Source organism: Phyllobates terribilis, unplaced genomic scaffold (assembly GCF_046119375.1).
Source record: "Phyllobates terribilis strain yellow unplaced genomic scaffold, ASM4611937v1 Scaffold_1__5_contigs__length_1240528914, whole genome shotgun sequence".
In the NCBI taxonomy this organism is placed as follows: domain Eukaryota; kingdom Metazoa; phylum Chordata; class Amphibia; order Anura; family Dendrobatidae; genus Phyllobates; species Phyllobates terribilis.
In genome coordinates this window covers 1203619033-1203640698 of record NW_027362761.1, presented here as the reverse complement: position 1 = coordinate 1203640698, position 21666 = coordinate 1203619033, and the positions used below count along the sequence as shown (strand labels likewise).

Here is a 21666-nt window from a genome sequence, read left to right as displayed (position 1 = left end):
AATAGGACACTTGCTTCTTGATAATTCAGGGTTCAGTGTGTCTCTTTGGGAGATCGAATGGCAGACTAAGATTGGAGAAACATTTATAATTCGAATAGGATAACATTGTAATACATTTTGAAATAAGTAAAAAAGAAAACACTTCCATTTTTTATTCATGCTAATGTTTGGCTTAAAGGGAATAAAGGGTACTTGACAGGTGATACAGACCCTGAATGCATTATTACAGCCATGTAGGTTTTACTATGAACCGCTGTAAAGCTGGCTGGGGACTTGGTAACATGTCAGAGGCATCATCTCTCTATCCTGCTCCCATAGACTTACTACTCTTTCCCTGTACTCAAACATCCAAAACATATATAACCCCTTGCAAAAATTATGGAATCACCACGCTTGGAGGATGTTCATTCAGTTGTTTAATGTTGTTGAAAAAATCACAGACATGGCACAAAACTAAAGTCATTTCAAAGGCAACTTTAGGGCTTAAAGAAATACCAAAAGAAATCAAGATTAAAAATGTGGTACTCAGTAAGGGTAATTTATTTCAGATCAAGCAGAGGGAAAAAATTCTGGAATCACTCAATTTTGAGCAAAAAATTATGGAATCACCCTGTAAATTTTCATTTCCAAAACTAACACCTGCATCAAATTAGATCTGCTGTTAAGTCTGCATCTAAAAAGGAGTGATCACACCTTGGAGAGCTGTTTCACCAAGTGGACTGACATGAATCATGGCTCCAACACGAGAGATGTCAATTGAAACAAAGGAGAGGATTATCAAACTCTTAAAAGAAGGTAAATTATCACGCAATGTTGCAAAAGATGTTGGTTGTTCACAGTCAGCTGTGTCTAAAATCTGGACCAAATACAAACAACATGGGAAGGTTGTTAAAGGCAAACATACTGGTAGACCAAGGAAGACATCAAAGCGTCAAGACAGGAAACTTAAAGCAATATGTCTCCAAAACAGGAAATGCACAACAAAACAAATGAGGAACGAATGGGTGGAAACTGAAGTAAATGTCTGTGACTGAACTGTAAGAAGCTGCTTAATGGAAATTGGATTTACATACAGAAGAGCTAAACATAAGCCATCAATAACACCTAAACAGAAAAAAACAAGGCTACAATGGGCTAAGGAAAATCAATCGTGGACTGTGGATGACTGGATGAAAGTCATATTCAGTGATGAATCGTGCATTTGCATTGGGCAAGGTGATGATGCTCGAACTTTTGTTTGGTGCCGTTCCAATGAGATTTATAAAGATGACTGCATGAAGAGAACATGCAAATTTCCACAGTCATTGATGATATGGGGCTGCATGTCAGGTAAAGGCACTGGGAAATGGCTGTCATTAGATCTTCAATAAATGCCCAAGTTTACATTGATAGTTTGGACAATTTTCTTATCACATCAATTTAAAGTATGTTTGGGGATGATGATATCATTGTTCAAGATGATAATGTATCTTGCCATAGAGCAAAAACTGTGAAAACATTCCTTGAAAAAAGACACATAAGGTCAATGTTATGGCCTGCAAATAGTCCGGATCTCAATCCAATTGAAAATCTTTGGTGGAAGTTGAAGAAAATGGTCCACGACAAGGCTCCAACCTGCAAAGCTGATCTGGCAACAGTAATCAGAGAAAGTTGGAGCTAGATTGATGAAGAGTACTGTTTGTCACTCATTTAGTCCATGCCTCAGAGACTGCAAGCTGTTATTAAAGTCAGTGGTGGTGCAAAAAAATACTAGTGATCTATTCGCGTGTTCTTTTGTGTGTTTGTTTTTCATGGTTCCATATTTTTTTCCTCAGAATTGAGTGATTCAATAATTTTTTCTCTCTGCTTAGTCTGAAAAAAATTACCCTTACTGAGTACCACATTTTTAATCTTGATTTCTTCCAGTGTTTCTTAAAGCCCTAAAGTTGCCATTTGAAATGACTTTAGTTTTGTGCCATGTCTGTAATCTGCTTTTATTAAACAACTGAATGATCATCTTAACAAAGTATGTTTTCTGTGAAATGCTGCAGCAAACAACATATAAATCTGAAATTATTCAGCTAGTGTCTGATTCATGCTGAACGTGGTTTAAGCAATATAAATTTAATGAAAAGTTCCCATTAGAAAACAGCAAAAAAGGCTAATTATATTTCTTACCACAAAAAATGTTCTTGCCCAGATTTTACCTTTTCACAAAGGGAAATGGGTTAAAATGGCACTCAATTTCAGCTGAATGTGGCAGTGCCCCATATGTGGCTGTATAGTACTGCTTTGCCTGACAGTGGGACTCGGGAGGGAGGGAGCACTATTTGACTCTGGGAGAACAAATTTTCCTAGAAGAGTTTGTGAACTCTACATGCAGATCCCCTTAGTGCTAGAAGTGCATAATCCCCTAATCAAATGACCCTATTTTGGAAATTGCACCCCAGTGGGATTTTATCTATAGGTGTAGTGCTATTTTAAATCAATGGGTGTTTTTTAGAAACAAGCAACAGGATGTTGCTTACTGAAAATTGCAAATCTGCCATTGTAGTGCCCAGTACATTGTAGTGTCCAGTACATTGTAGTGACCAGTACATTGTAGTGACCAGCTCGTGCTTCTGAAGACATGCACCCATAAATTAGGTGGGTTCTCATAGCTACAGAAAGGGCAAATATGTGGATACTATAAGGCTTAAGGACACTGGGGCTCAGGAGAGAAAGGGGTATTTGGATTTGGGTCAGCAGAATGTGCCATATTTTATTTAATAAGCAAATTGCCTCTTCAGAGCTGGCATGTCACTCTCCACAAGGAGAAAAGTTACCTCTTAGACCGGATTTTATTTTATTTTTTGGGAGGAGCAGAAGTGCTTTTCCCGAACCTTTGTGCTACCAGTAACATGGAAGCCCCTTATATAGATCTTTGCAGTTTTGGTTTGCTCATCCCTAGTAAAGTACAATGTGTCACAAAATAAACAATCTCAAAACCACTGGGATATGTTGAATCTTTCCAGAGTTACTGCCACATGCAGTGACACTGGTCAGATTTTAAAAAATTGGCATAGTCATTAAGGTTAAAATTGGCTTCATCGCTTAAGGGTTAACTGTGGTGCATGCTTTATTATCTATTTGCTGAAGTGCAATTGTAATCTCCAGTAAGTGAGGAGAACGATATCACTCTTTTGTTGTTGAATAAATTAACATAGGTAGAATATTAAGAAAGATATATTTATTCACAGTTTAACCAAACATTTTTATTAAAACATAAAATAATCCTATGAATTTGTGATTAGCAATACTTGAATTGATTCCCAGTTATATCTCAAATCACTTCCAGTGACTGGATAATTATGAGTATTGCTGTATTTTTAAGTTACATACCCTGGCTCCAGAGCGGTAAAATAAAACATTGAAAACACTCTCTAGAAAACAAGTGTACAAACAAACCAAAATTGCATTATCAAACTGACGAACAATTAATGTGACTCCTTTGCAAAGGTTCATATTTTTACATATAGCAATTTATTCATTTTTTTAGTTCTACATGCATTCATTTCATGGGAACTGCCATCTCCTATATAAGCAAATGGAAAAGTCTTCACTTAATACAGATTTTATATCAGAATTAAGAAATTTGATAATGACTGATCAATTCTGGCCAAGAAAGAAGCAGATTTGTCTGATAAGATAACATACAAAAGTTGTTTTTTTATGTATATTATTGATTTATGAAATAAAAAATAAAATGATGGTTACTCTTTAAGGTTTGGGCACTTTGGAGTTTTTTTTGTAGTACATGACAAGATATTGGCCAAGAAAAAAAAGAGAACAGTCTTTCCACACCCTTAAACCTTTGAGAGGTATGCGTTAAAAGTCACCTATTCTGAGTCACCCCCTTTTCATGTCAATTGGAGACTTTTGAAGGACTTGTGAATTACTGTGATTCAATTTACTTTGAATTGAATCTTAAATCTACATGATATGGTTACAGAAACAAGATTTTTTTTTTAATAACAAATCTTTGTATCTTCTTTTTTCAATTTTCAGATTAGTTACGGGGCAAGAGACTCTGTACTTAGTGATAGAAGATTGTATCCACATTTCTTTCGAACAGTCCAGGATAACGAGATGCAATATTTGGCTTTAGTGAACTTGTTGTTGTATTTTAATTGGAACATGGTTTGTATTTTTGCTTCAAATGATGATATTGGGGAACGGGAGCTTCGTTTTCTTAGCAAAGAGTTAACAAAATTTGGAATATGTATTGAAGCAATATTTTTTCCTACACAAGTAGAAAGATTACGCTCATCTGTCATAAATAATTTAAAGGCAGAAGTTATTTTACTTTGTGGCACAAGTAAAGACCTGGTGGAGACTATTCGAGTTTATTCAGCACAAATTGACAAAAACAAAACTTTTGTCTTTTCAACTTCTTGGTCTCAAGACGCCGTCTATTTGTATGGAAATTGGATTAATTGTAGCCTTGTATTTAGCCCTTTTAAGTACAGTTGCAGTGGATTGGAGGAAATGTTTTTAAGTTTTCAACCATCCTCACAAACACATGATCCAATTCTAGAAGATCTTTGGATAACTTCATTGCATTGTGTTTCAAAAAATGATCTGAAGAATGATCTTTTACAGTATACTATTTCTGTTCCCCTTCATAATTGCTCTGGTGATGAACATTTTACAAATCACAGCCATTATTTTAAAGATGGAGTGCCATACAGAGTGTACACAGCTGTACTGATGATGGCTCAAGCACTGGATAACATGCATAAATCCATACAAATGAGAGGAACAAACAAGGAAGAAAATGAAACTAATGTATACAGAAGAAAAGTAAGAAAACAATAATTCATAAAAAACTGACAATTTGAAAAAAAAATCAATATATTTAACTGAATACCAAAGCCACAAAAGAGTTGCTCAAAAAGAAGCACATTAAGGTCATGGAATGGCCTAGCCAGTCTCCAGACCTTAATCCCATTAAGGTCATGGAGTGGCCTAGCCAGTCTCCAGACCTTAATCCCATAGAAAACTTATGGAGGGAGTTGAATCTCTGAGTTGCCAAGCGACAGCCTCAAAATCTTAATGATTTAGAGATGATCTGCAAAGAGGAGTGGACCAAAATTCCTCCTGACATGTGCGCAACCCTCATAATCAACTGCAAAAAATGTCTGGCTGCTGTAAAGGGTTGTGCCACCAAGTATTAAGTGTTGTTTGCCAGAGGGATCAAATACTTATTTCTCACTCCAAATGCATAAAAAAATATCTAATTTATACAATGTGATTTTCTGGATTTTTTTTTGGATATTCTATCTCTCATTGTTAAAATTAACCTACCCTTAAAATTATAGATTGTTCATGTCTTTGTCAGTGGGCAAACTTACAAAAACAGCAAGGGATCAAATAATTATTTCCCCCACTGTATATGCTGTCATTTTTCGGCTATGAGAGTTTTTATCTTACATAGCGGTACAGCTTGTTTTCAAGAAGCTTTCAAAAAGCTTCTCAAGAAGCTCGGTCAGCAGAGCCTGGTGAAGTGTGCACAGTATATACATTTCAGGTGATGAATTAAACCTTAATATAACAGCTGCCTCCCTCAACCCTATTCATTTCTATATAAGCCACGTGGTATGAAGGAGGAAGGGGGGGAGTGAATTCCAGCACAGACCATGTGGATAGTAAAAGTAAGAACTTTATTAGAATATCATATAAAAATAGTTAAAAGGAAGCCTTAGTCATAGGATATTTTTTTTTTAGTGTGGATGAGGCCTGTATAACATAGAAGATATGCTCCAAACAATTTCAAACTGAGATCCTCCCTACTGTATCACGTTAGTAACAAAAGAAAGCATTTTTTTACTGTGGGTGAGGCCTCTATACAATAGAATATATGTTCCAAGAAATTTCAAACTCAGATCTAGCCTGCTACATCAGGTTTGTCACAGAAAAAATAGATTTTTTTTTACTCTGCATGAGCTGTGCATACAGCTGAATTTCAATGCCACAAAATGACAAGGTGGGCTATGGCATGCTGCATCACGTTAATCATTGAAAAAATAGGTTTTTTAACTCTGCATACAGCTGAGTTTCAACGCCTCACTAATGGCACAAGAAAAAAAAAATCTGTTGGAAGGTCGATTTAACAGCCACACAGGGCACTAGCTACCTAAACTATCTGACTTAGAAGAAACCACCAAACTAACTAGCTAAAAATATCTCAGTATCTAGGAGCAGCCTCCAGAGAATCATTTCTGTACTATTATACTTACAAAATGGTGTTAAAACATGTCTGCTCTTTATATAGAGTGACATGTGATTTCTGCAGCCAATGGCACAAGCCCTTGAGTCTGGACAGTGTGAATTCTTCCTGCGCCCTCATTGGCTAGCCACAATTAGCACACAAAGTCAGGAAAGAAAAAAGATTACAAGCACGCAACCCCTTTGAGCTCCTCTGAGCTCTCTACATCCCTTCCCCTCATCAAATACGTCTCCCCCACTCATCATACACCACCATTATCCTAGCCAAAGTGCTAAAAATACTTGGCAACACAATAATCTCTCGCACTTTTACTGAATTGTTCTGATTTTTGCTGATTTTAAGAAAAAATGCTCGTGTTTCCAATCACAAATCCGAAAGAGCCATATTCATATCGAATTTGAAATTGGTGATTGTTTTTCAAACATATTCGCTCATCTCAACTAATGACTTTGTAGAGGGCATAAATAGAATAATTTCAATATTTGCAGATGATACTAAACTATGCAGGGTAATTAACACAGAGGAGGAAAATTTAATGTTACAGAGAAATTTATATAAGCTGGAGGCTTTGTCTGAGAAATGGCAATTGAAGTTTAATGTAAACAAATATAAGGTTATGCAGTTGGGCAGAGGAAATTAAATGTAGAATTATGTACTACATAGTAAAACATTAGGTAAAACAGTCACTGAAAAATACTTCGGTGTATGTGTGGATGGCTAGCTAAAGTTTAGTGACCAGTGTCAGGCAGCTGCTGCCAATGGTAAAAAAATATTGGGTTGAGTTGAAAGAGGCGTAGATGCTCATGACGAGATCATAGTTTTGGCTCTATACAAGTCACTAGTGTGGCCACACTTTGAATACTGTGCACACTTTTGGGCACCAGTGTATAAGAAGGTCATAGCTGAACTAAAGCCAATGCAGAAAAGAACAACCGAGGTTATTAAGGGACTCAATACATAGAACGGTTATTAAACTTGGGGTTTTTCAATTTGGAAAAACAAAGGCTTAGGGGTGATCTTATTGAAATGTACAAATATATGACGGGACAGTACAGAGATCTTTTTCATGATTTTTTTACATCTAGGTCTGCAATGGTGACTGTAAGAGCAGTGAGATTGTGGCACTTTCTGCCTCCTGATGTTTTACTGGTTGATTCATTACAAAAGTTCAAGGCTGGCCTGGATGTCTTTCCTGAGAAATATAATTTTACAGGTTATGGGTATTAAATTTTGTTATGGGACGTTGATCTAGGGAGCTAGCCTGATTACCGTATCTGGAGTCTCCAATTACGGGGCAAATGGCATCTGTCACATGGGGTTTTTGCATTCCTCTGGATCAACACGTAACCCTATAAATTAAATTCTATGGACTCATGTGTACCTTTAACCTTACAAACTTGAAATGCTGCTTTAATTTGTATATTTTACAGTAATGTATAACTCAGGCCATATGTAATATCTCTGGGCATATTATTTTAAACCCTTAATAACCAGGCCAAATTTTTGACATTTGGCATGTGTCAGTAATAATGATTCAACATATTCCACTGATTTTGAGATTGTCTTTTCAAGACGCATTATACTTTATGATTAGAGATGAGCGTTGTTCGACTCGAACTGTTCGCCAATCTCAAATTCGAGCTGTTTTGGGCGGTGTTCGAGCCGTTCGGCGAACACGAACGATTTAAGAAAAATTCGGCTGTTCGAGGTTATGTTCGATAACTGTTCATGCACCAAAATCATAACTGGATTTTTTCTCAGTAATGATGAAAATTAATGTTAATACGCAGTTTGAGTGTACAGAAGGGTGGGGGGAGGGGCAGGGGATGGATCTCTGCAGGAATAATGAAGATCTCCATTTTTTTTCTCTTTCCCGCATTTACAGTGGGGAGGTGCAATCTGTCAGCCTATCAGCAGCGCACACACGGAGCGAAGTGCTTTTTTTCACACAAGCAAGGGCATGTGTCATTGGTAGTGTATGTCACATGTCCTTGCCCTATAAGACCAAGCCATTTTCTCACTGCTGCAGCTGCGTGTTAGACGGCACCACTGTTGCTGTGTGCGCTATACCTTGTTAATTTCAAGCCAATTTTCGCACAAATCTACAGATAGCTTGGGAGTAGGGAATAGTTGTGATTGCAGTCCTTTTAAGGACTAGGTAACAGCATTTCCTACGACTTTCATCAGGCAGGTCTGAGCTCTTAAATAGATAGATTGTGGGAGTAAAGACTAATTGTAATTGCAGTCCTTTTCAGGACTAGGTTACATCAGATCCTATAATTTTTTTCTGCATCTAGCTATGAAAAAATATTTGGGCTTCTAGCTGTGTGTGGGACTTATTCTATTAATCCATCTATACAGACCTCCATCAGGTTGCAAACTGAATATAATTTTTTTCTGCATCTAGCTCTGAAAAAATATTTGGGCTTCTAGCTGTGTGTGGGACTTGTTCTATTAGTCCATCTATACTGACCTCCATCAGGTTGCAAACTGATATAATTCTTTTCTGCATCTAGCTCTGAAAAAATATTTGGCCTTCTAGCAGTGTGTGGGACTTTCTCTATTAGTCCATCTATACTGACCTCCATCAGGTTGCAAATTAAAAATAATTTTTATCTGCATCTAGCTCTGAAAAAATATTTGGCCTTCTAGCAGTGTGTGGGACTTTCTCTATTAGTCCATCTATACTGACCTCCATCAGGTTGCAAACTGAATATATTTTTTTTCTGTATCTACCTCTGAAAAAATATTTGGGCTTCTAGCTGTGTGTAGGACTTGTTCTATTAGTCCATCTATACTGACCTCCATCAGGTTGCAAACTGAATACAATTTTTTTCTGCATCTACCTCTGAAAAAATATTTGGGCTTCTAGCTGTGTGTGGGACTTGTTCTATTAGTCCATCTATACTGACCTCCATCAGGTTGCAAATTGAATATAATTTTTTTCTGCATCTAACCCAGCCAATAGTTTTGGCCTAATACCACAGTTTGGCCACTTAGCTCTGCTCGGTTCCCATCCATTGTTTTTTTGTGCAAACAACTCCAGAGTTGTGAATTAGTTAACCACCAAATTGAGTGGAAAAAGGCCTGCTGCTGGTGGAAAGGGGAATAGGCGTGTTGGGAAGGGGAAAAAAGGTTGTGTCCGTGGGGTAGTTGTTAAAGCAACAGTAACATCTGCAGAAGAAAGACCATCTTCCAGCCAAACTAAAATGTCTACTTCTTTTAGCGGACAATGTGATAAGATCCCTTTCTTACGGCCACGCCAATCGCTACAAATTCCAGATGAGGCACAAAAACAGCAGGTGCTTCAACAGATATCAAGTGCTCCTTTAAGTGGGCTCTCCTCCACATCAACTTCAACATCACAAATACTCCAGTCCTCAAAGGTGTCACCCCAATCGCACTTGCTTCCTCACAGCTCCCAAATCTCCAGCTGCCCGTCTGAGTATGAGGTAGAACAGATGGTTGAGTCTGCAGAGCTGTTTACTCATACTATAGCCTGGGAATCAGAGGTCGACTCCAGCACTTCTGTGAATCCAGACGAGTAAATGATCTGCACTGATGCCCAGAATCTTTATGAGTCGGATCCAGGACCAGACGCAGAAGGTTCTGACCATAATGTAGACCCTCATTCCCAAACTGTAACTCCTGTTGGAGACGATGATGAGACTCAAATACCTGATTGGAGCGACAACTTTAGTTTTTTGTCAGGGCAGGAACAGGTTGGCTCTGAGGACGACGGGTGTGATAACGCACAGGGTGATGATGATGAGGTTGGAGATCCCACTTACTGTCAACCCACAGTCAGCCAAGAGATGAGGTCAGCAGAGGAGGTGGAGGAAGATGCTAGTGACGATGAGGTCAGGTTGCGCCTTCCTGGACAGAGACGTAGTACTGGAAGCACGTCAACAACTGCATCCTCAAACACAACTCTGCCTCTCACCACAAGTCGTGGTGGCTCTTCAGGTCGCATGGGTGCTAAGCCTTGCATAGCCTGGGCATTTTTTCAGATCGATAAAGATGACCCAACTCGTGTTATCTGTAACATTTGTCAGCAAAAGCTAAGTAGAGGCCAAAAAATACATAGTTTGAGTACTTCATGCATGAACCGGCACATGGACATGAAGCATAAGTTGCAGTGGGAAGCTCAGTGTGCTACAATGCGGCCTAGCCAGCCGGGCCAACCACCGTCTGCCATATCTTGTGCATCCGCGTCCTCTTCATCCTTTGTGACAGGGGGAACAGCAGTCACAAATGTTTTGGGGCGCAGACCTGCCACCTCTTTACCCGCAACAGCCAGCGTGATTGGCAGGTCATCATTTTCTTTGGAGGTGGTAACACCAGCTGGTGTTGAGCGCTGTCCGACATCGATAGCACCACCTTTGGATCAAGGCAACCTAACATGTCCGCCTGCATCTTCCTCACAGACCGGCAGTTTGCCGGGGACACCCTTATCAACCCCGTCTAAGCACAATAGCCAGCCCTCGGTCCCTCAGATGTGGACAAGTAAAAGACCATTTCCTCCTAGCCATGAGAAAGCTAAGAGGTTGAATTTTACCATGTGCAAGCTCTTGGCTACAGAAATGCTGCCTTTCCGCCTGTTGGACACAGAGGATTTTCGAGACCTTATGTCCGTCGCAGTGCCCCAGTACCAGATGCCCAGTCGGCACTACTTCTCAAAGAAAGGTGTGCCTGCGCTCCACCAGCATGTCGCACACAACATCACCGCTTCTTTGAGAAACTCTGTGTGTGACAGGGTGCATTTCACCACAGACACTTGGACGAGTAGGCATGGACAGGGGCGTTACATGTCGCTGACTGGGCACTGGGTAACTATGGTGACAGCAGGACAAGGGGCTGCTGTCCAAGTCTTGCCGTCCCCACGAGTTGTGCGTCAATCCTCTTTATGTCAAAGTTCCTCCACTGCTTCTGCCTCCTCAACTTTCCTCTCGGTCTTCCACCTGCACCCAAAGCCTGTCTGGTCATGCCACAAGCTTTCTAACTGCGCAGAAGGGATCCTGCACACCTCCTTACTATGCTGGCAGTAGGGCTCAACGTCATCAGGCGGTTTTTACTTTGAAATGTCTGGGAAATGTGAGTCACACAGCTGAGGAGTTGTGGTCAGCTCTGGATAACCAATTTCATGAATGGTTGTCTCCACTGGACCTGAAACCAGGGAAGGCCGTGTGCGACAATGCTGCAAACCTGGGTGCGGCCCTTCGCCGGGGCAATGTCACACACGTGCCTTGTATGGCTCACGTGTTGAACCTGGTTGTCCAGCAATTTTTAGCCCACTATCCCAGACTAGATGGCCTTCTGCAGAGGGCATGGTCGCTGTGTGCTCACTTCCGCCGTTTGCATCCTGCAGCTCAGCGACTTACATCTCTACAGAAGTCGTTGGGCCTGCCACTTCACCCGCTAAAATGCGATGTGCCTACCCGGTGGAATTCAACTCTGCACATTTTGCAGCGACTGTGGCAGCACCGACAAGCCCTGGTGCAATACGTTCTGACGTATAGCCTGGGCTAACGAGATCCAGAGGTGGGGCAAATCACGCTGGAGGAGTGGTCTCAGATCAGGGACCTATGCACCCTTCTGCACAGTTTTGAAATGGCGACGAAGATGTTTAGTGCTGATGATGCCATTATCAGCATGACTATTCCGGTGATTTACATGCTGGAGCACATGTTAAACAGAATTCGGAGTCAGGTGGTGGCACAAGAGGAGGTGGAGGAAGTAGAGGAGGAGGAGTTGTATGCGGAAGGGCTAACATCTGCAAGGTCCAGACGGTCGGCAGCGCCAAGGTGGCAGGCATGTAAGGGTGGGGGAGATGGTTTTACCAGGGCGCATGGTACCAGCCAAACTAGTGAGGAAGGTGCAGGAGCCCAGGAAGAAGTGGAGGACGAACTGATGGAAGACTCATCAGATGAGGGAGACCTTGATCACATTTCTGTTGTGCGAGGTTGGGGGGAGAGGACAGAGGAAGGAAGCATGATTGTTACCTCGCCACCAACACAACAGGGACTTGGTGCTCCTGGATGCGCAACACACATGAGTGCCTTCTTGCTGCACTACCTGCAACATGATCCTCGAATTTGTGAGAATTAGAAATAATCCTGACTACTGGGTTGCCACACTGTTAGATCCCCGGTACAAAAGTAAATTTGCAGAAATTATTCCTGCCATAAAAAAGGGATGCATGCATGCAGGAGTATCAGCAGAGACTGTTGCAGAATCTTACATGTGCTTTTCCACAAAACACCAGTGGTGCACGTAGTGAATCTCACAGTTCCAACTTGCCAACCGTGGGACCGTCAAGTGTTCAGCACTCAAACCGTAACAGAACCACAGTATCTGCTGGTAACATCAATTTTGCGGAATCATTTCACCACTTTTTTAGCCCATCCTTTGCAAGGCCACAGGAGACAAGAAGTCTGACACATAGTCAACGCCTAGAGACGATGGTACAGGAGTATCTCCAAGTAAACATTGAAGCCATGACTGTGTCACTGGACCCTTGCTCTTTTTGGGCTTCCAATCTGGATAAATGGCCGGAGCTAGCCACTTACGCCTTGGAGATCTTGTCATGCCCCGCAGCCAGCGTTCTGTCTGAACTTGTGTTCAGCGCTGCTGGTGGTGTGCTGACAGATAAGCGCACGTGGCTCTCCACTGATAATGTAGACAGACTCACGTTCATAAAGATGAACAAATCATGGATCCGAAACGACTTTTCTACCCCTGTGTCATCCTGGGGAGAGTAAAAGCTTGATGATTGGTTAAAATCACCCTACCAACCGTTTTAAGCTTTCAAATTACTAATCATGTTTATCTGTATCTTGGCTGGAAAATAATTTGGGCTTTGTAGCAGTGTGCAGCACTGATTCTATTAGGCCATCTATAATAAGCTCCACCAGATTTAAAATTACTAATCATGTTTATCTGTATCTTAACTGGAAAATAATTTGGGCTTTGTAGCAGTGTGCAGCACTGATCCTATTAGGCCATCTATACTAAGCTCCACCAGATTTAAAATTAATAATAATTTTTAGCTGCATCTAGCCCGGAAAATAATTTTGGGGCTCCGAGATGCGCAAGACACATAAGTGCCTTCTTGCTGCACTACCTGCAACATGACCCTCATATTGTCAGAATTCAAAGTAATCATGACTACTGGGTTGCCACACTCTTAGATCCCCCAAACTTTTCGATCAACCTTTTCATTTTAATAAAGACCAAAAAAATGGTCATTTTTGAAATTATAAGCATTAGCAGGTTATTAGAAACTGAAATCAAACAGTTTTCAACTCAAAACTTTATTCTAGGTGATGTTACATTTTCACATAGGACCCCTTGTTCGAAAGGAGCTTCTGAACTCTCTCGTCCATTGAATTTGTCAGATTTTGGATGGTTTCTGCTTCAATTGTTTTGCATGAGGACAGAATTCCCTCCCAGAGCTGTTGCTTAGATGTGAACTGCCTCCCGCCATCATAGACACTCCTTTTGATGATGCTCCAGAGGTTCTGAATGGGGTAGAGGTCAGGGGAGCATGGGGGTCACACCATAAGTTTGTCCCCTTTTATGCCCATATCAGCCAGAGATGCAGATGTTTTATGTGCAGCATGAGATGGTGCATTATCATGCAAAAAAATGATCTTGCTGTGAAATACACGGTTCTTCTTCTTGAACCATGGCAGGAAGTGCTGTTTGAGAAAATCCACATACATTATGGAGTTCATCTTTAGCGCCTTCAGGGATCCTAAAGGGGCCGACAATCTCTCTCCCCATGATTCCAGCCCAAAACATTACTCCACCTCCTCCTTGTTGGCGTTGTAGCCGTGTTTGCGTGGGGTGTCCATCAACCAGCCATCCTCCACTCCATCCATCTGGACCATCGAGCGCTGCACGGCACTCATCCGTGAACAAAACAGTTTTGAAATCAGTCTTCATGTAATGTTTGGCCCACTGGAGCCGTTTCTGCTTGTGTGAAGTGGATAGAGGAGGTCGACAGGATGGCGTATGCACAGCTGCAAACCTCTGAAGGACCCTGCATCTTGTTGTTCGGGGGACGGTGGAGGCACCAGCAGCTTCAAAAACTTGTCTGCTGCTATGACAAGGCTTTTTTGCCGCTGCTCTTTTAACCTGACGTAATTGCCTGTAGGAAAGAGTCCTCAATTTGCCCTTATCAGCACGCACACGTATGTACTGTGAATCAGCTACATACTTCTTGATTGCCAAGACACTTCATCCTGATCATCGCACAATGTTGATTGTAGTCATGCCTTGACCTAAACACTCCACAATTTGTTGCTTCTCAGCAGCCGACACATCCTTTTTCTTTCCCATTTTGACAGAAAATGTAGGCTGCTTAATAATGTGAGACAGCCTTCTTAAGTAGTCTTGCCTTTCATTGGACACACCTGCAAAACTAATTAGCACAGGTGTCTGCAATTGCTTACAGTGATATAAAGAGCCCTGACACACATCACCATCAATGAGTTTAACTGACAAACAAACAAATTCTTCCCTTATCACTCCTAAACACTTTTTGCATAATAATTTGGAACGCAGTGTACATGTGCTTTTCCACAAAACACCAGTGGTTCACGTAGTGAATCTTACAGTTCTAACTTGCCAACCGTGGTCTGTATGGAGTTGTTCAATAAAGGGCCCAAAATTAAGATAACATAGATGGGAGAGGTCTTTATGAATAGGAATTCCTAAGTATTTGATACCTTGTGAGGGCCAGGCAAAGGGAAAGTTGGACTGGATGGAATCCTATATGGATTTGGGGAGGGAGACATCGAGGGCCTCAGACTTCGCTGCATTGATTTTAAAATTTGACCATGTAACAAAGTGATCTATTTCAGCCATAACAGCATGGATGGATATATGTGATTGAGTGATATATACTAGGACATCATCAGCAAATAGAGAGCACTTGTACTCGGTGCCTCCCACCTCAATCCACCTAATATTGGGGTTATGGCGAATTGATGAGAGCAGGTGCTCCGTCACTAGGATGTATAAGAGAGGGGATAGAGGACATCCCTGCCTTGTCCCATTGGTGATTGTGAAAGGTGATGAAAATGTTCTGATGCACCCCCTGGGCCTTGGGACACCCGGAGCCGGACCCTTTTTGGTGGATGCTGGTGGTTGTAGTCTTCATGGCGGCGACCCGGTTCCGTGGCTCAGGGTGGTCAAACCAGTGGCGGAACTATTTATGTGGTTTTGATGTTTAAATGTCCGACTACGCCACCCGTGGATGGCGGTCAGAGTGAACCGCCGCTGCAGGGCAGACCGCTGAGGCTGGTGTTGTGGGTGCAGCAGAGCGTAGCATAACTCCCCACGGGAGGAGTATAGCCTCAGGGCAGTGTATGCGGAGGATGGGGGTGATGGTGCAGGGCAGCAGCCGTAATGACACGGAGTCAGTGATGCAGTCCAGGGCCTTTACTCACAGTTCTTATTATCCAGACCACGTCTGCAGGTAACGGCTGCCCACGTCGTACTGTGCTCACCAGGTGAGGGGCTCAGACAACTCCCAGATAACTTTGGAGCGCTTCACAGGACGCCCTTTGTGTGTCCTTTGTCTGGCCTTTCTTACCAACCTTTCTGTCCGGCTGCCTCGGGCCTCCTCTTGGTAAACTTGGCGCCAGTTTCCCTGACCCTATGTGGTGCCTTCCTAGCGGGTGTAGCGAGGGGCTGGGCCACATAAAATGTCACAGCCTCCGGTTTTAAGCTGAGGGTCATTTTCTGCCTCCACTAGTTTCGGGGACCGGTCTCCCCCTTTGGCCTGACCCCTCCACGCAGGTGGATTCGGGCGTGCGGTGGCAACTCGCCCGTCCGCACCCCTGGGATCCCTTCATTCCTCGTTCCTGGAGCCTTCTCTGCTCCTCTTCCTTCCTTCTCCCTCTTCCAGGCCTGGGCCTCTGTTACTAGGCCCGCCTCCGGAGCAGAGCTCATGCAGAGCCCCTGCTCCCTGCCACTTCTGCTCAGACTTCTCTGCACTGAACTAAGATGGTGCCCACCTTTTATACTCCCTTCTCAATGCACCCAGGAACTGCTTCCTCCCTGCTCCTGCACTACAGGGTTCCCCTTCCTCAGTGTTCCCTCCCCCCACTCCAGCCAGGGACAGGGACTGTCGTGCCGATCTCAGAGGCATATTGGTCGCCCTGCCCAACGGCAATGTGGTGTAATGCATGCAGGTGTCGGGTCCTGATCCACACTCCATCCTTACCTGAGAGTGAGATATCACACCTCTGGGTGAGGTGCAATACCTCTGTAGCAACCGGGCCCTCAGGGTGCTACAGTTCCATTTATCTTCAGCCTAGGTGACGTATTGTGATACAGGGCCGTGATTTTGGCTATAAAAGGGTCCCCTAGACCCCTACCCCAAGCTTTTAAAGAGAATCATATATGGCGTGCCAGGAGACTCTATAGAATGCTTTCTCAGCATCCAACGAGAGTATCTAATTACAAATTTTTAACTGCATCTAGCCCAGGAACTACTTTGTGCCTAGTAGCAGTGTCTGCTAGTCAGCGGATTATCCCGGCTTTTAAGCAAGCTACACCACCTGTAGTTTGGACACTTAATTTTTTCAAAGGAAATGCTTCGGGACCACGGGATACTCAGTGAAGAGCATCAGGAGGCACCCCAAGGCATAGGGGCTGGGACTTGCAGTAGGATGCCTTGCGGTGGACAGCCGAGCTCGATCCTTATAAAAGCTTTCTAACTGCAGCAGCTTTAGTGGACGCTACTGGAGCTGGAATTACGCGGCTGCTGGCATGAGACTTGCCCTCCAATAGATACTTGTAAATGGATTTAAAGTGTATTCATTCAAAATAGAGAGACAATTTAAATTAAAAAGCTTAGAGCTGCCTCCACCACAGGGGGGCTCACTCGACCCACCAGCGGACAGGCACCAGTATTGGGAGAGGGGGGCTGGCCGTCAGGGTTCACCGCGGCTCTGGCACAAACCCGGCGACACGGAGGTGGCACGGGCAGGAGCGGACTGAACGTGTCGGCTTCTCACTTTTTGGATTTTAGAAGGGCATGACATGCCTATATCTGTGTCTCCCCCTCCTTTTACTCCTCCACCTCTATTATTTTCGCATGACTATATGTACTTGTCACTTTTCCATGTGTTAGTTGTGTCTTCTGAGCAGTTTGTCAGCTTTTGGACACCTTTGAAGGTGTTTTCTATGTGTTTCTATGTGTTTTTGTTTGCCTGCCATTGGTTTTAACGGTGTTCGAAGGTGTTCGACGAACAGTTCGGCAAACACACGGGTGTTCGACGAACCGAACCGAACTCGAACACTACGGGGGTGGCTCAACACTATTTATGATATTGGTAAATTTAAGTTGATATGTTTGTGTTTACACAGAAATATCAGAAATATGATAAAATTTTCAAACAATTTTCAAACTTTGAATGATTATCCCTTTAATCCCAATAGTCATATCACACAAAAACATTAATTAATAACAATTCCAACATGTCTGCTTTACATCACCACCATTTGTAAAATGTTTTATTTTGTTATTTTATTTTATAAAATTTTAAAACGTAGCAGAATTTTTTCATTTTTTTAAAGGAAATTCGCTAAAAGTATTTTTCAGTTTTAAAATGACTTTGGGGGTCCTATAAATTGGAAACTCACAAAAGTGATACCATTTTAAAAACAGCACCCCTTAACATAATAAAAATTACTTTCAGAGAGTTTATTAACCTTTCAGGTGCTTTTGGGGAATTAATGCAAAGTGACATGACAGGAGTGTTAAAATTTATCTTTACCACCTAAACATTTCTAACTTCTGAGCAGGCTACTATAGCTGGAAGACTTTAAGGTCATTATTTGGCCATCAATTGCCATGGCAAACATCAGGACCATACGATCAAGATCTCAGGGTACCGATGGGGTTAAAAAGAGAGCCCCCAACACTCTGATAACCATCTAGATGCTGTAGTCATTATTGACAGCAGTATTTAAAGGGTTAAGCGGCCATGGTCAGTGCCAACCCTGATCTTGGCTGATGCAGCAAGTTGCCACCTATAGGGTTCAGCTGATAGCTGCTGGATTGTGATTCGTCAGGGGATGCTAGTCTCTTATATTGCAGGTCAGTTTTAACACGTATTGGTGGTCACTAAGGGGTTACTACTTAATTTCTTTATCATAAAAAAATCTAAAGAAATAATAATATCCTTGCTTATAAAGTAAAAGGATGCAATAAAATAGCAAAATTATTCAATCTTCATAATAGTGTCCTATTTTTCTTGAATTTGGAGAAACCACATCTTATATTACCATAATTGTGTTGATTGCAACTGTATATTGTACAATGAAGTATAACTCAATCCTTATGTCCCATTTCTGGGCATTTAATTTTAATATTTAGCTTCTTTAGCAAAGAAAAGTGACTTGCCATTTAGCAGGGGTGGAGGCAGGACCTGGTTGTGAGCCCTATCCACCTGCGGTCTGGTGCTTAGGTATTGACATATATATGTACATAAACTTGTATTGCTATTTGATTATTAATTACGTATGCCCTACACCAAGTGCTATACATGCTTCCTACTCATGATTGTAAAACAGTTTGAACACTATATACTTAAGGTCTAATATACATATTGTGAGTTTGGCTACCTTGCAGTCCCATGCTGGGGCTATACATATATATATATATATATATATATATATATACGTATATTGTGTATTGCTACGTTAAAATCAGCAATTGATACCATGCACTAATACTTACAAATGTTGTTCACTAATGACCGCAGAGCACATGAGTCATTATAAATGATTGCGGGTCACACCTTCTAATGTGCACATAGTATTTAACTTGTATGGCTATTTAGCCTTATTTGGGCTCTACAACATGGGTCTTGCATGTCCCATACCACGATGTAATTTTTACACATTGTATCTTATCTGCACCAATTATGCACCAATTATCTGTGTTTGATATTTTTTTAAATGATCTAAATATTTAATAAAAAATATTTTAATACTATGAACATGGTCTTTAGATCGTTTTTGCTTTGGTTGAATATTGCCATTTAGCAGGTAGAGTTGATTGAATCTCCAGAAATTTAATTGGATCATATCTGCTCAGTTCAGGGGGGAGATTTGATTTATTGCTTCAACACTTCAAGTCTTGAAACAAATCATATTACTGATTTTTTAATTATTGTTTGATACTATGATTCTATGATTCTATGATTCTATGAGTATATACTGTACTTATAATGTATAGATTTGTTTTATAGAACTTGCAAGAAAGCATAACTAAATAATTATTGTACTTATATTATAGTTGAAACATTACATGAAGCTATTATGTATCAATGATCCGGAGAAAGAAAGAGTATGTTTTAATAATAAAGGAGAAATACCTGAGACATTACAGATTCTTAACTTAATAACTAAACAACATAATAATACTATAGGACGAGACACACTAGAAGGATTCACAGCAACTTTTGGTACATTTGATGGATTACTTCCACCAGCTCAGCAATTGAATATTTCATCTTTAGATATAATTTGGATTAATAATGAGGTGAGTTACCAAAATATTAAAACATTCACATATACTTCTATTACTATTAGATCTAATAATGATAATAATAAAAAGATTATTACTCACATAGCTGATAATAAAGTAGACCATTTATAAAGTTGTGCATAAATATTAATTAAAAAAAAGAAAAACTACCAAAGAATGCAGAATTCTTTACATTTCTAAGAAAATATGACATAATCACAGTACCATCAATTGTTTTGTTGCAAATAGTCAAGGGGGGTTGGGAAAAAATGTGTTGATAAAATAAAGATACCCATTACCTGCCAAAGATTTGAGAAGAAAGAAATGTGAAATGACCATGAACCCATTATCCTTCAGTGCTGTCACAATCCAGAATCACAATATCTCCCGAGTGCCCAGAAGTACAAAGTGTTCAGTACTCAAAGATACGGCCAAGTAAAGAAGACTGAAGCCAACCACCATTGAATAAGACACAGATGGTGAAACATCAAGACTGGGTGAAGAAATATCTGAGAAAAGATATTTTAAAGGTTTTATGGACTAATGAAATGAAAGTGTCTCTTGAAGGACCAGATGGATGAATATGTGATTGAATAAGTGTTCAGCTGTAAAAAGAAGACTGTAAAGATGAAGAAAATATGACATGGTCACTTCCCCAATTGACCTAAACCCTAGTGAGAATTTGTGGGTCATACTTAAATGAGAGATTTACGGTATGTGGTTGGTGCTGCCCAAAAAGTTGACAGTCAACAGATTAAGAAACTGATAGACTCTATGGATGAAGTTAATAACTGTTATTGAAAAGTAGGATGGATATACTTGAAATTGTCAAAAATTTATATTTTTACATTTTGAGTTGTTTGGTTCCTCTTCTCACTTTAACAGATGAAAATAAACAATTGAGATGGTAAAAGTTAAATTTTTCATTTAGCTGCATATAAATTCTGTACATTAATAGTGGCCCAACAATCAAACACACATAAATATTCTCAAAATAAAGACAAATCTTCACTTTTTCTTTCTTAAATATTCAGGTTTCAGGTTTATTAACCTTTTGACAAACAAATCTCCGGACACTACAAAGCATAATATGTGAAGCAGACTCCAAGCCAAACGAATAGAACCACCAAAAAGAAAATTTCATCATTACCACTTTGATTAGTAAACAACCACAAAATCTTTATTGAATATATAAAAGACAAACATTTTAAAAAACACATATACAATAGGAACGTTAATCCAAATGCAATAAAAAGAGAATTCTCATATGAAAAGCAAGAGGTGAATCGCAAGAGCCCAGACAAAATAATAGGTCAGAGCAACGGGGTTAAATGGGATATGAAAAATGACTAGAGCTGTCAATAGTACATAGAAATATATCCACATCTCAAACACTTCCATCTGGCATTACAGCTCCACCCCCTGAGGAAGACTCAAAACGTGCGTTGGGGCATCAGGTCCCGGCATGGTGGTAGTTATGGGTGAGTTGCATTATATCTGGTGACTATCATTATGGACTAACACTAGCTATTGCAGACTTGGAATGTAATCTTTATACCCCATTCTTTAGCAGTCATCTGTATTTAAACACTACTCCCTGCTTTTACACACTGGTAGGATATATTAGGCAGCAAGAGGAAGTGCTATCATTTTATGGCATATCTATGAGCTGTGGATATATTTATATGTACTACTTACAGCACTAGTCTTTTTTGATATCCCATTTAACCCCATTACCGTGACCTGTTTATTTGTCTGTGCTCTTGCGATTCACCTCATGCTTTTCATATGACAATTCACTCTTTATTGCATTTGGATTAACGTTCCTATTGTATATGTGTTTTTTAACATGTTTGTCTTTTATATACTC

General features: G+C 40.8%; 1 protein-coding gene across 1 annotated transcript in view; it reads left to right on the top strand.

Annotated features, from left to right (window-relative positions):
* Positions 1-21666, top strand: part of LOC141220859 (vomeronasal type-2 receptor 26-like) — a 59486-nt gene that overhangs the window by 4864 nt on the left and 32956 nt on the right. Inside the window, exon 3 of the mRNA XM_073666422.1 lies at positions 4027-4821. Coding sequence (XP_073522523.1) covers positions 4027-4821 — 795 coding nt within the window. The remainder of the gene's footprint in view (positions 1-4026; positions 4822-21666) is intronic.